This window comes from Phyllobates terribilis, unplaced genomic scaffold, assembly GCF_046119375.1.
Source record: "Phyllobates terribilis strain yellow unplaced genomic scaffold, ASM4611937v1 Scaffold_3__8_contigs__length_932513732, whole genome shotgun sequence".
In the NCBI taxonomy this organism is placed as follows: domain Eukaryota; kingdom Metazoa; phylum Chordata; class Amphibia; order Anura; family Dendrobatidae; genus Phyllobates; species Phyllobates terribilis.
The window spans coordinates 325,795,009-325,808,583 of NW_027362763.1; the positions used below are offsets into that span (position 1 = coordinate 325,795,009).

The following is a 13,575-nucleotide window of genomic DNA, read 5'->3' on the forward strand; positions in this document are numbered from 1 at the left end:
CGGTTTTAATGCCCCTTGGAAAAGATGTGGGGGTCACAGTAGCTTAACAAGATGGTTTTAATGCCCCTTAGAAGAGACGTGGAGGTAACAGTAGCTTAAAAATACGGTTTTTATGCCCCTTGGAAGAGACGTGGAGTTCAGAGTGGTTTAACAACACGGTTTTAATGCCCCTTAGCAGAGTGGTGGAGGTTCCAGTGGAATAAAAAGACAATATCAATGCCCCTTGGAGGAGACGATGAGGTCACAGTAGCTTAACAAGATGGTTTTAATGCCCCTTGGAAGAGACGTGGAGATCACAGTAGCTTAACAAGACGGTTTTAATGCCCCTTGGAAGAGACGTGGAGTTCAGAGTGGTTTAACAAGATGGTTTTAATGCCCCTTGGAAGAGACGTGGAGGTCACAGTAGCTTAACCAGATGGTTTTATTGCCCCTTGGCAGAGACGTGGAGTTCAGAGTGGTTTAACAAGATGGTATTAACGCCCCTTGGAAGAAACGTGGAGGTCACAGTAGCTAAACAAGATGGTTTCAATGCCCCTTGGAAGAGACGTGGACGTCACAGTAGCTTAACAAGATGGTTTTAATGCCCCGTGGAAGAGACGTGGAGGTCACAGTAGCTTAACAAGATGGTTTTAATACCCCTTGGAAAAAATGTGAAGTTCAGAGTGGTTTAGCAAGACGGTTTTAATTCCCCTTGGAAGAGACATGGAGGTCACAGTATCTTAACAAGAAGGTTTTAATGCCCCTTGGAAGAGACATGGAGGTCACAGTAGGTTAACAAGATGGTTTTAATGCCCCTTGGAAAAGACGTGGAGTTCAGAGTGATTTAACAAGACGGTTTTAATGCCCCTTAGAAGAAACCTGGAGGTCACAGTATCTTAACAAGGTGGTTTTAATGCCCCTTGGAAGAGATGTGGAGGTCACAGTAGCTTAACAAGACGGATTTAATGCCCCTTGAAAGAGACATGGCGTTCAGAGCGGTTTAACAAGACTGCATTATTGCCCCTTGGAAGAGTGGTGGAGGTCCCAGTGGAATAAAAATACAATATCAATGCCCCTTGGAAGAGTGGTGGAGGTCACAGTGGAATAAAAAGACAATATCAATGCCCCTTGGAAGAGTGGTGGAGGTCACAGTTGCTTAACAAGATGGTTTTAATGCCCCGTAGAAGAGATGTGGAGGTCACAGTTGCTTAATAAGACAGTTTTAATGCCCCTTGGAAGAGACGTAGAGTTTAGAATGGTTTAACAAGATGGTTATAATGCCCCTTGGAAGAGACGTGGAGGTTACAGTAGCTTAACAAGACAGTTTTAATGCCCCTTGGAAGAGACGTGGAGTTCAGAGTGGTTTAACAAGACAATTTTTAATGCCCCTTGGAAGAGTGGTGGAGGTCGCAGTGGAATAAAAAGACAACATCAATGCCCCTTGGAAGAGTGGTGGATGTCGCAGTGGAATAAAAAGACAAAATCAATGCCCCGTGGAAGAGACGTGATGGTCACAGTAGCTTAACAAGACAGTTTTAATGCCCCTTGGAAGAGTGGTGGAGTTTGCAGTGGAATAAAAAGACAATATCAATGCCCCTTGGAAGAGTGGTGGAGGTCACAGTGGAATAAAAAGACAATATCAATGCCCCTTGGAAGAGTGGTGGAGGTCGCAGTGGAATACAAAGACAATATCAATGCACCTTGGAAGAGTGGTGGAGGTCACAGTGGAAAAAAAAGACAATATCAATGCCCCTTGGAAGAGTGGTGGAGGTCGCAGTGGAATAAAAAGACAATATGAATGCCCTTGGAAGAGTGGTGGAGGTCGCAGTAGAATAAAAACACAATATCAATGCCCCTTGGAAGAGTGGTGGAGGTCGCAGTGGAAAAAAAAGACAATATCAATGCCCCTTGGAAGAGTGGTGGAGGTCGCAGTAGAATAAAAAGACAATATCAATGCCCCGTGGAAGAGATGTGGAGGTCACAGTAGCTTAACAAGACGATTTTAATGCCCCTTACAAGAGCCATGCAGTACAGCATATTGAAAACATTTTTTCCTTTAATGGGGTGTGGGTCTCCCATAGTCTTGGTTTATGCCTTCCAAGCAAAAGCTGCCAAAAATTAGGACGGAGGAACTTGCAATGCTGGCAACACGGACCACGGTCACCTTGGTGGTATAGTGGTGGTGGAGGCTGAGGATAAGGAGAAGAGCAAAAAACAGCCGAAATGAAGAAGCGTATACCAATGTGTGGGTGTGAAGCAGTGCATGGGAATATACCTCCCGAAACAACACAGTGCATTTGACTTTATGTTACTCTGCTCTCATTTGATGGTGATGAGAAGTCTGGCCCAATCCAGCCCTTGTTCATTTTGATAAGGGTCAGCTTGTCAGTATTGTCAGTTGACAGGCGAGTGCGCTTATCAGTTATAATTCCCCCAGCGGCACTAAAAACATGCTCCGATAACACGCTAGCGCCAGGGCAGGCCAGGACCTCCAAGGCGTACAGAGCGAGTTCATTCCAAGTGTCCAGCTTGGATACCCAATAATTAAAAGGCACAGAGGAATCACGGAGGACGCTGGTACGGTTGGCAAGGTACTCCCTCACCATCTTTTGAAACTTTCCACTCCTTGTGAGAGTACCCCGCGCCTCAGAGCCTGTAAGCTGGTCGGGTCTCAGAAAACTGTCCCAGAATGTTTACAGTGTTCCCCTGCCTCTGCTGGTTTGGAGTTGCGTCTCTCTCGCCTGTACGCTTTGGTTGGTCAATGAACTGTGACCTCTGCCGCTAGCTTGTTCAGATGGGAATTTTTTTAACAGTTCTGCAGCAAGGGCCTTCTGGTATTGCCCAATTTTTGTAGACCTCTCCACCTCAGGAAAAAGAGAGTGAAAGTTCTCCTTGTAGCGGAGGTCTAAAAGTGTCACCAACCAGTAATGACTGTCACCCAACATTTTGACAACGTGAGGGTCACGGTTAAGACAGTGTAGCATAAAGTCAGCCATGCGTGCCAGACTGGTAGCGGGCAAGACTTCCGTGTCCTCACCAAGATGACGACTGACCATGCTCTCCTCCTCCTCCTCCTCCACCCTGTCCTCAGACCAATCAGGCTGAACCGACGGTATGACAGTTGTACAGGTACTACCGTCTACAGCGCATGATTCCAGCTCCTGTTCTTCCTCCTCCTCCTCCTCTCCCTCATTGTCCCCCAATGCACGTTGGGATGAGATGAGGCTGGGCTGTGTGTAATCGCCCGCTACGGCTTCTTGATCCATCTCATCATACTCTGGCTGCAATGCCTCCTCTTTAATTCTCTGCAGAGAGCATTGCAAAAGACAGAGAAGTGGGATGCTGACGCTAATGATGGCTTCATCGCCACTCACCATCTTGGTTGATTTCTCAAAGTTTGTCAGGATGGTACATATGTCAGACATCCAGGTCCATTAATGACGTCTTATGTGTTGAGTCTGACCTGAATATCGACTGCCTTGTTGCAGCTGGTACTCCACAACTGCTCTCTTCTGCTCACAAATCCTTTGCAACATGTGGAGGGTAGAGTTCCAACGTGTGGGGACATCACACACCAGTCAGTGTGATGAAAGCTGCAAACGCTGCTGCAACACAGCAAGGGCAGCGGATGCTGTAGCCTACTTCCAAAAATAGGCTGACAGGCAGCGTACTTTGACGAGTAGATCTGGAAACTCGTGGTACGATTTAAGAAACCACTGAACCACGAGGTTAAGCACATGAGCCAGGCATGGTGATCTCGCCTCGCCTCAGAGCCGCCACCAGGTTACGGCTATTGTCACACACGACCATGCCAGGATGTAGGTTCAGTGGTCTCAGCCACAGATCCGCCTGCTCTTTCACAGCTGTCCACAACTCACAAGCAGTGTGAGGTTTATCACCTAAGCTTATGAGTTTCAGCACAGCTTGTTGCCGCTTGGCTGAGGCAGTACTGCAGTGCTTCCAACTTGTAACTGATGTGGTGATATCTGAGATGAAGGCTGAACATGAGGAGGAGGAGGATGATGCGCAGGAGCTGTACACTGTTGGGGCAACTCTGACTGACATAGGGCCCGCAATCCTCGGTGTGGGGAGGATGTGCTCAGTCCCAAGGTCCGACTGGGTCCCAGCTTCCACTATGTTTACCCAGTGTGCCGTCAGCGAGATGCACCGTCGCTGGCAACAAGCACTTGTCCACGTGTCCGTTGTCAGGTGGACTCTCCCAGTAACTGCGTTGTTGAAGGCACGGAAGATGTTTTGGGACACGTGCTTGTGTAGTGCGGGGATGGCACACCAGGAAAAATAGTGTCGGCTGGGTACTGAGTACCGAGGGACGGCAACCGCCATAAGGTTGCGGAAGGATTCCGTCTCCACCAGCCTAAAAGGCAGCATTTCCAACGCAAGCAGTCGTGAAATGTGCAAATTTAGGACTGTGGCCTGTGGGGCATTGGCTGCAAATTTGCGCTTTCGTTCAAAGCTCTGGGATATGGACAATTGAACGCTGCGGTGGGATGTTGGCGTTGACGTTGATGCTGTTTCTTGAGAAATTGCCATAGAAAGAGAAGACTGAGAGGAGGGGGCATCTTTGCATGCACTATGGACAGGGGATTGCCTTGCACGCAGAACAGGGGGTTCTCTTACACGCACAACAGCGGAAGAAGCAGTGGTGACACCTGCTGACACTAGTCGTGGACCCTGGGGTTCGCCCCACAAAGTCAGGTGCTTTGCTGACATGTGCCTGATCATGCTGGTGGTGGTCAGGCTGGTAGCTTTGTCACCCCTGCTGATGCTGGCCTGGCAGGTGGTACAAATGGCCTTTTAGGGGTTATCAGCAGTCTTTAAAAAATTCCAGACTTTGGACGACCTACTGGTTGTACTGGCAACGTCCCTCGTGTTGGTGTTACGAGGATCAGTTGACCGCCTTCTGTCTGCGGCCACCACACTGTCTTCTTGCCTGTTGGGGTACTCTGCCTCCCTCCCCCTGTTTGCAGCTGGCCTCGCTCTGTGTGTCCTCCTGCCACATTGGGTCAGTTACTAGATCATCCACCACCTCCTCCTCTTCCACTTCCGCACCACGGTCCTCCTCCTCACTTCGTGGAAATTGTGTCTCGTCATCGTCCACCTCTTGTGACAAATTGGCAGCGTCGCCTTCCTGTGGCCGTGGCTGTTCAAATATTTGGCCATCGCTAGATGGGATCTCCTCTTCCGCCACTTCAAGCGGAGCAGGCAAGGGGCACAAATACAGAAATGGATCAGTGAACAGCTCTTCAAAGTGTCCAACTGTGGGATCAGTTGCTGTCTGATGACACTCGGCATGGTGGGAGGAAGGAGCATAAGGGTGAGGAGGAGTATGCAGTCGAGACTCACGGCTACTAACACTTGACCGTGTGGAAGACAGACCGGAGGTGGTGGTGCCCAGGTGACTGGAAGTATAACCTGTTCACACTGATTAGTTCGCAATAGTGGTGCTGTTGTTTGCTTCCCTAGTAATTCGGTCAAGAACAGGGAGCGAGAAGATGTGGCTGTTGGTTGTGGCACATTTTCACCTGGGCCACGGCCACGTCCCTGCACGCACCTTCACCAGAACATCCAGTTCCACGTCCCTTGTCATGCGCCTTGCCCATTGTAAATTAAGTAAAATAGCTTACATTTGCACTATCAAGGGCAAAAGGGTAATAAAAAGGAGATTTGAACCGTGGAAGAGGAAAACCACAGTTCTAGCTATCTGGCCTACACCAATCTCTTTTAAACAGATATATTTGTGTCTGAACAGTCAGCGAGACACTCAAAATGATTTTTTTTTATGGAAAAAGGTGGATTATACCCACATTTGAACCATGGAAAAGGAAAACCACAGTTCTATTTATCTGGCCTACGCCAGAATCTTTTAAACAGATATATTTGTGTGTGAACAGTCAACGAGGCACTCAAAATGTTTTTTTTTAATGCAAAAAGGTGGATTACACCCAGATTTGAACCGTGGAAGAGGAAAACCACAGTTCTAGTTATCTGGCCTACACCAGACTCTTTTAAACAGATATATTTGTGTCTGAACACTCACAGACAGACTCAATTTTTTTTTTTTTGGGGGGGGGGAAGCCAAAAGGTTAAAAAGACGGGTATTTGTATAGTCTGACTGAGACCTGGGGCTAAGTCTAGCAATTGGAAAAGCAGCACACAGGACTGTAATGCAGTGTTTGTTGGTATAACCACTGCGTTTCCTATACAATCTGCCTGCCTGCCTGATATCTGGGATGGATATTAGTCCTGAGAAGGACTGTTTGTTTGATTTTGAAGGCTTTAGAGACCCTACACTACCTATTTCGCAGTATAAATCTCTCCCTAGCTCAGCAGCACTCTCCCTACACCGTCTGATACGGAGCGACTGTGTCCAAGATGGTGGCGCCCGGTTTTAAATACTCGAGGTGACGCTGTGCGGCCAGCCAATCACTGTAATGCCCACAACCAACATGGCTGCGGCATTACAGTGGCTGGCTGGCAATCCCTGCATGTTCATTGGCTCTGTAAACAGCGCAAAACGTGCAGGGCGGAGACCCAAGCTCCCGCCCGAGTAACCCAGAAATCCTCGGTGCTCGCCGAACATAGTACCTAGCAGTGTCGAGCATGCTCGCTCAACACTATTCAAAAGATAGGCAGATAGTCTAAGTAGACTAATATACAATTTTAAAAGTCAGAAAAGTAACCAGATTAATAACACAGTATATCTGAGATAGATATGATATCATCATCTCTATCTTGTGCCAATTATATCAACATGACTGTTTGGCCCAGTGATTAGCCGCAGTGGCCAAATGCTTTAGTCAAGATTTTGCACTGAAGATGCTGTATACCAAGGAGTTCATAAAGCTCATTTTCATAGTTTAAGATACAGCAATACTGTGTACTAAATAAATTAAAATTGAAAATGCTTTTGAATGGATATTCTCATGTTATTAAATTGGTTTAATTTTCTAGCATGAAAATAAGCAAGTTTGCCAATTACTTAAATTTTTTTTATCTCCTTTCATTCTTCTTGTGTGAGAGCTTTTATCTTTCATAGAGGAAAGCTAGTTTCCACTGAGTTCTTCCACTTGATCCTGGCGGAGTGTGTGCGGAAGCTAAATTAATAGAGAGGAGTTAAAGGGTTATTCACCTCTCCAAGAACCTATCCCAATATGTAGTATGTGTAATAATAATAATAATAATAATATTAGCAAATATCTCCAATTAGAAATGTAGTATAGTATTTTTGATTCGCTATGTCCATTTCCTCATGTGCAGGCATGGCAGGACTTTAGGTATCCATGGTTACGACCACTAGCAGCTAGCTAACTAACTGTCACTTAATCAGTGGACATTACCATTGATACCTAAGGTCTTGCAATGGCTGCACATGAGGAAAGAGACATAGTGAATCAAAAATACTCTACTACATTTGTAATTGGAGGTATTTGCTAATATTATTATTATTATTACACCTATTACATATTGGGATAGGATCTTGGAGATGGGAATACCCCTTTAAGTCCTTATATGCTAGCCAGCATTCTCCAAACCAGTGATTTCTAAACAATGGTTAATTGCTTAATTGCCTCTCCCTCCCTCACCACTCCTGACTGAGCGGCTGTTATCAATCTTGCAAACTCATCAATCTCTACCATCAACAGCTTCCTGATCTTCTAATCATGGCTTTCACTTTCCTGAGCTGTATCCTTGTTCATAGGTCCTGTTAACTCTATATGTAAATATAGTGATGAGTGTAGAATCGAGAACAAACCACTAATAGCTGAATGTGATACATAACAACTTGTGCTGACCATTATAGTTCTAGTAATATTACATCTCTGCAACTAACCAGAACTGTCACTCAAGTAAGAGAGCTCATCTCTATGTACAACCCTTCTCCCCCCAGAAACTAGGAAATTAGGAGACTGCAGAGTTGTGAGCTGCTTAAGAAACAACTTAAGAATAACTCTTTAAGTTTCAGATATTTTGACTTTGCAGTATTAAAACAGCATAGTAACAAGTTAAAGAACAACTACTATATTTATTTACTTTAACTCAATTTAACATGAAACACAATATTTTGAAATATGTAGCAATATATAATAATAATAATTTTTATTTATATAGCGCCAACAAATTCCGCAGCACTTTACAATTCAGAGGGGACATGTACAGACAATAAATTCAATACAATTTAAGACAGTATAAACAGTTACATTAGGAGTGAGGTCTCTGCTCGCAAGCTTACATTCTACAAGGAAATGAGGGGACACAATAGGTGAAAAGTGCTTGTTATTTCAGGTCTGGCAATTATAATAAATAGGGATTTTCATACAAAGCTACATGATCCGGTCATCATCCAGTATGTTTAAGTGCAATACTCAAGTACCGAGTGCAGTTATCTTGTGCATGGAGGGTGTGGAGACAGATGAAGAGTAGGGAACAGATTATGAATAATATTTAGAAGGAGTGAACAGGGGAAAGCTAATTTACTGAGTAGTTAAGGTGGTAGGCTTGTTTAAAGAGATGAGTTTTTAAAGCGCACTTGAAGACATGGGGGCTAGGCATCAGTCGGATCGCCTGGGGTAGTGCATTCCCGAGAAATGGCGCAGCACGAGAGAAGTCTTGGAGACGAAGGTGCGAGGTTCGGATTATGGGGGATGTTAGTCTTAGGTCATTTGTAGAACGGAGGGCAGGTGTAGGGCTATAGACAGAGTTGAGAGAGGAGATATAAGGTGGTGCAGAACTGTGGAGAGCTTTGTGGGTGAGAGCGATGAGTTTATATTGGACCCTGAGGCAGATGGGCAACCAGTGTAATGACTGGCACAAGATGGAGGCATCAGTGAAGCGGCTGGACAGAAATACGACCCTGGCTGCGTCATTCAGGATGGATTGGAGAGGAGAAAGTTTAGTAAGAAGGAGACCGATCAGAAGAGAGTTATAGTAGTCCAGACAAGAGTGAATAAGAGCAACTGTAAGAGTTTTAGCAGTTTCAAAGGTGAGAAAAGGTCGGATTCTGGAGATGTTTTTAAGATGCAGGTGACAGGAGCGAGTGAGTGATCAGATATGGGGGGTAAAGGAAAGGTTAGTGTCGAATATGACCCCAAGGCAGCGGGCGTGCTTCTTGGGAGTTATGGTTGAAACCTCCAAGGTAATTTCGATGTTGGGTAGAGTTGATTAGTGGAGAGGAGAAACACAAGAAGTTCAGTTTTAGAGATATTAGCTGTTGATATTGAATTCTTAACTATATTTTAATTAATTATTTTTGTAAAACATTGCGAATGTTGTTGCTGTTATATCATACAATGATATAGATTAATGCAATATACAGTAAACAGCCTGCATCTTATATTGTATTTTTTATCTTACCTCTTTTGACAGTATTTTCCACACAGGAGTGACCTTCACTGTAATTGTGTTTAGTCCACAGATCTTTTTTCTGCCCAAACATAATACAAGTAATAACTGTACAATAGCCGTATGACATAGATCTATAATGCTATGTAGTATTCTAGTATCATCTTTATAAAGCCTTTCACTGTAAAATGCAAAGTTATGTAGGTTTACAATATGATTTTTTTCGTTTCTTATTAGATTTAAATAGCTCTTCTTGCTGTCAATGATAAAAAACCTTATCAATCATGCAACTGTATGGTTTATTACAACAAAGCTTTTTTTTATAGTGATCCTCCTACCTATATAACCAAGTTTTCGCCTTCTTGATATCAACAATGAATGTTTTTATCCACTAAGAGCAATCAGTGATATTCAGAAGTGACAGAAATTAATGAACTAACTTTTCATTTTACAGTCAATCTGCTTTAACTTATAAACAAATGTAAAACCAGTATAACGTAATTTCAGAAATTAGACTGAGGAAATGATAGGAGATTGGGGTGTTTATACCTGATTTCCTGTTCTTCTTTGATAAGACCAAAACTATATTTGGAGTGTATATCTGAACAAGAGAGGTCTTTGTCCAGAACGCTAAAAAGAAAATATCTTTGATTATGAAATTGATAAAGTACTGCTTTAAAAGAGTCATCAGGTACTTGCTAACTACTTGCCTTTTCTGCCATGTGACTACCTCTCCCAGCTCAGAGCGGTCATGGACCTCTTGTGGTGATGATTCTCCTACTTTCATGTGATGTCATGTAAACTGAGCAGTTCCTTCTCTTCTGTCACTGTCAATGTCATGTTGACTGACAGCTCTCTGATCGTCAGATCGGAATAGAAGGAACTGTTCTGTTGATGTGATGTCACAGGAAGTAGGAGAATCACTGTCATGAGTGGTCTATGAGCCAGGAGAGATCATCACAGGACAGAACAGGCAGGTAGTTAGTCGATATGCTTAGCCCCATAAAAAAACATTAAGTCCCAGATAACCCCTTTAAATTTTATTTGTAGCTCACTTACCCAATTTTTATAAACTTGCTCTCAGAGGGAATCCAGACATATCGTATTTTTTGCACTTGTATATATCTTACCTAATCGTATCAATGAGAGAATTCAGTAAGCAATGAATAATATAAGGATTTATGTATCACAATTAAAACAGCATCTGTGGCTAGTACATGTTTCTCTACTGATGTGGTTTATCCTATTAACACGTAAACTCTACTAAATGCAGACATGAAAGGAGAATAGCAACTGAGCTTGTATGATTTGGGATAGAGAAACCAACAAATCCTAGTAGAGACTCAGCCGGTTAAACTTGGAGACAAGCTTAGTTTGGTTACAAGGAACCATAAAGCAACACTATAGCACTGGTGGTTCTTTTTGTATTTTACAACTTTCATTATGTGCTTTACTGCTTCATACGATATCAGGACAGCACCCAGCAACTTCTAAAGGACTGCAGAACCACAGGGTTCTTTTTACAACTCTTCTTCATTTATAACTACTTGTTCTTCTCACAACTCAGCTCCAATCCCAGCTCCCTCACATGTTCTCCTGTTGTGGTCACAAGTAGTACAGACATCATAACTCAGTCTTAGCCGTGACCTAAACTACCAAAGCATGCACCAATTTCTTCCCATCAGAATACATTCACCTACTATGGTGGCCAATTTTAAGGACTAATACATAAGTTTAATGCATACAATAGTCCTTGTGATAATAATACTATATACACACAGAGCTTAAGATGTATTCTTCCTTGCCAAGAAGACATTAACCCTAACTTTAACTATAAAAAAGGGTACAGTACAGTATATGCTAGAGATGAGCGGATAATTAGAAATTCAAATTCACCAACTTCAGTTAATTTTCACCCAAATTTTGATTTGTGGTGAATACATTTCATGAGAATATCAATAATAGAAAAATAAGAGAGAGAATGGTGACCATTACTTCCTTTCAATTTACACAATTGAGCGGCCTTTCACTGTAGATGACTGTTCATTAAATTCTGCTGATAATTCCTTTTTGCTCAATCCCCTTTAAGTGGGCCTTCTGCTTCACCTGGGTTAAGTTCCATACCGTTTAAGTGGCATTTCTGGCCTGAGTTTCAATCTGTCAAATGACTTGTTATGGTTCCCCGGCCTTAAGGACGTATTATCTGATGTCCTGTGGTCTTTTTTCTCCGCACATAACACACTGAAACATGTCAGTCTGCCAACTGTCAGACCTGAAGTTTTTCTCAGCTGAAAGCTGGACTCTATCTATCTTAGGTACAAAAAAAGGGAAAAATGTTATCAACTCACCATTGCTGGTGCTGGAAATATGAAATCCAACGTTGATACATGGAAAAACGCAGGGCCAGCAAGCCCGCTGAGGAACCACCGAACAAGTAAAAAAAGGAAAACCGGCACCAAAAAGTTATAAAAATAAAAAATTAAGTAATTTAAAACTAAAAAATGACAGACATGAGACAAAAAAAAATCAAACAAAAATGGAAGAAGGAGGGGCTACAAAATCTTACTCGTTTCAGACAAGCATGTCCTTAGTAGTGTTGAGCCACCCCCGTAGTGTTCGGGTTCGGTTCGGTTCGTCGAACACCGGGATGTTCGAGGAACTGTTCGTCGAACTGTTCGTCGAACACCTTAGAACACCGTCGAACACCGTTAAAACCAATGGCAGGCAAACAAAAACACATAGAAACACATAGAAAACACCTGCAAAGGTGTCCAAAAGCTGACAAACTGCTCAGAAGACACTCTCTTTAAAAAAGCCGGCCGGCAAATTCAGCAGCGGCATACACCGGTACCCGACAATTTAGACAAGAAGGAATAGAGCATCACACATAGATTAGATAGATAGAAACATGTCAGTCACACATATAAGAAGCACAGTGACAGTGTTGGTTACTGCACTTGTCATTTAGTGTAAAGGATTTATTAAAAAAAATATTAGTGTTTTCATGCACTGTCTCTTTAAAAAAGCCGGCCGGCAATTCAGCATCTGTACCCGACAATTTAGAACAGAAAGAATAGAGCTTCACACATAGATTAGATAGATAGAAACATGTCAGTCACATATATAATAAGTACAGTGATAGTGTTGCTTACTGTACTTGTCATTTAGTGTAAAGGATTTATTTAAAAAAATAATAGTGTTTTCATGCACTGTCTCTTTAAAAAAGCCGGCCGGCAATTCAGCAGCGGTACCCGACAATTTAGAACAGAAAGATAGAGCATCACACATAGATTAGATAGATAGAAACATGTCAGTCACATATATATGAAGTACAGTGATAGTGTTGGTTACTGTACTTGTCATTTAGTATTAAAATAAAGGATTTATTATTAAAAAAATTGGCGTGGGGTTCCCCTTAATTTTAGTCTCTAGCGGAGGTTAAGCAGACGGCTGGGGCAGATGTTTGAAGCCTGGGAAGGGGGTAATACCCACGGAGCTTCCCAGGCTACTAATATCAGCCCCCAGCTGAATACATAGCCTTTACTAGCTATTAAAATGGGGGACCCCCCCAAAAAAATGACGTGGGGTCCCCCCTAATTTAATAGCTAGCAAAGGCTAGGCAGACAGCTGGGGGCTGATATTAATAGCCCAGGAAGGGAGCCATGAATATTGGCCCCCTCCCAGGCTAGAAACACCAGCCGTCAGCCGCCCCAGAAATGGCGCATTCATAGGATGCGCCAATTCTGGCACTTAGCCTCGCTCTTCCACGCTGCCCTGGTGCGGTGGCAGGGGGTAATAGGGTTGGGGTTGATGTCAGCTTATAATGCCAGCTGACATCAAGCCCAGGTTAGTAATGGAGAGGCGTCTATAAGACACCCCCATTACTAACCCCATAGTCAAAGTTAAAAAAAACACAAACACCCAGAATAAAGTCCTTTAATTGAAATAAAGACACAATCCTTTATTGTTCTAAATTAAACCATACTTACCATCACGCCCATTCCAGCTGAAGCCAACGATCTCCTGCAATAAAAGAAAAATAATAAAGCAACCTCATCCTTACCTTTCCATGGTTCCCACGACAGCTTCAGCTCTGCTACATCGAGATGACAGGCTGGACCGCAGCAGAACGCTGCCATCCAGCCTGTCATCCCGCAGACACTGAGAAGCGCAGGCTTGCTTGCGCTGCTCAGCGTCTCTCTGTGACGACATCCAGATGAGCCAAGTTCATGTCCA

At 43.4% G+C, this 13,575-nt stretch overlaps 1 protein-coding gene across 5 annotated transcripts in view; it reads right to left on the reverse strand.

Moving 5' to 3' along the window:
* Positions 1 to 13,575, reverse strand: part of LOC141259325 (probable cation-transporting ATPase 13A5) — a 1,017,982-nt gene that overhangs the window by 760,239 nt on the left and 244,168 nt on the right. For 4 of the 5 annotated variants that reach the window (XM_073675091.1, XM_073675088.1, XM_073675087.1 and 1 more), the window contains exons 4-6: positions 10,399 to 10,469; positions 9,889 to 9,969; positions 9,352 to 9,421 (exon numbers count right to left, since the gene is read on the reverse strand). The exons of the other annotated variant lie outside the window; for it this stretch is intronic. In XM_073675091.1, the coding sequence (XP_073531192.1) occupies positions 9,352 to 9,421; positions 9,889 to 9,969; positions 10,399 to 10,469 (222 nt within the window). The remainder of the gene's footprint in view (positions 1 to 9,351; positions 9,422 to 9,888; positions 9,970 to 10,398; positions 10,470 to 13,575) is intronic. 5 annotated transcript variants of the gene reach the window in all.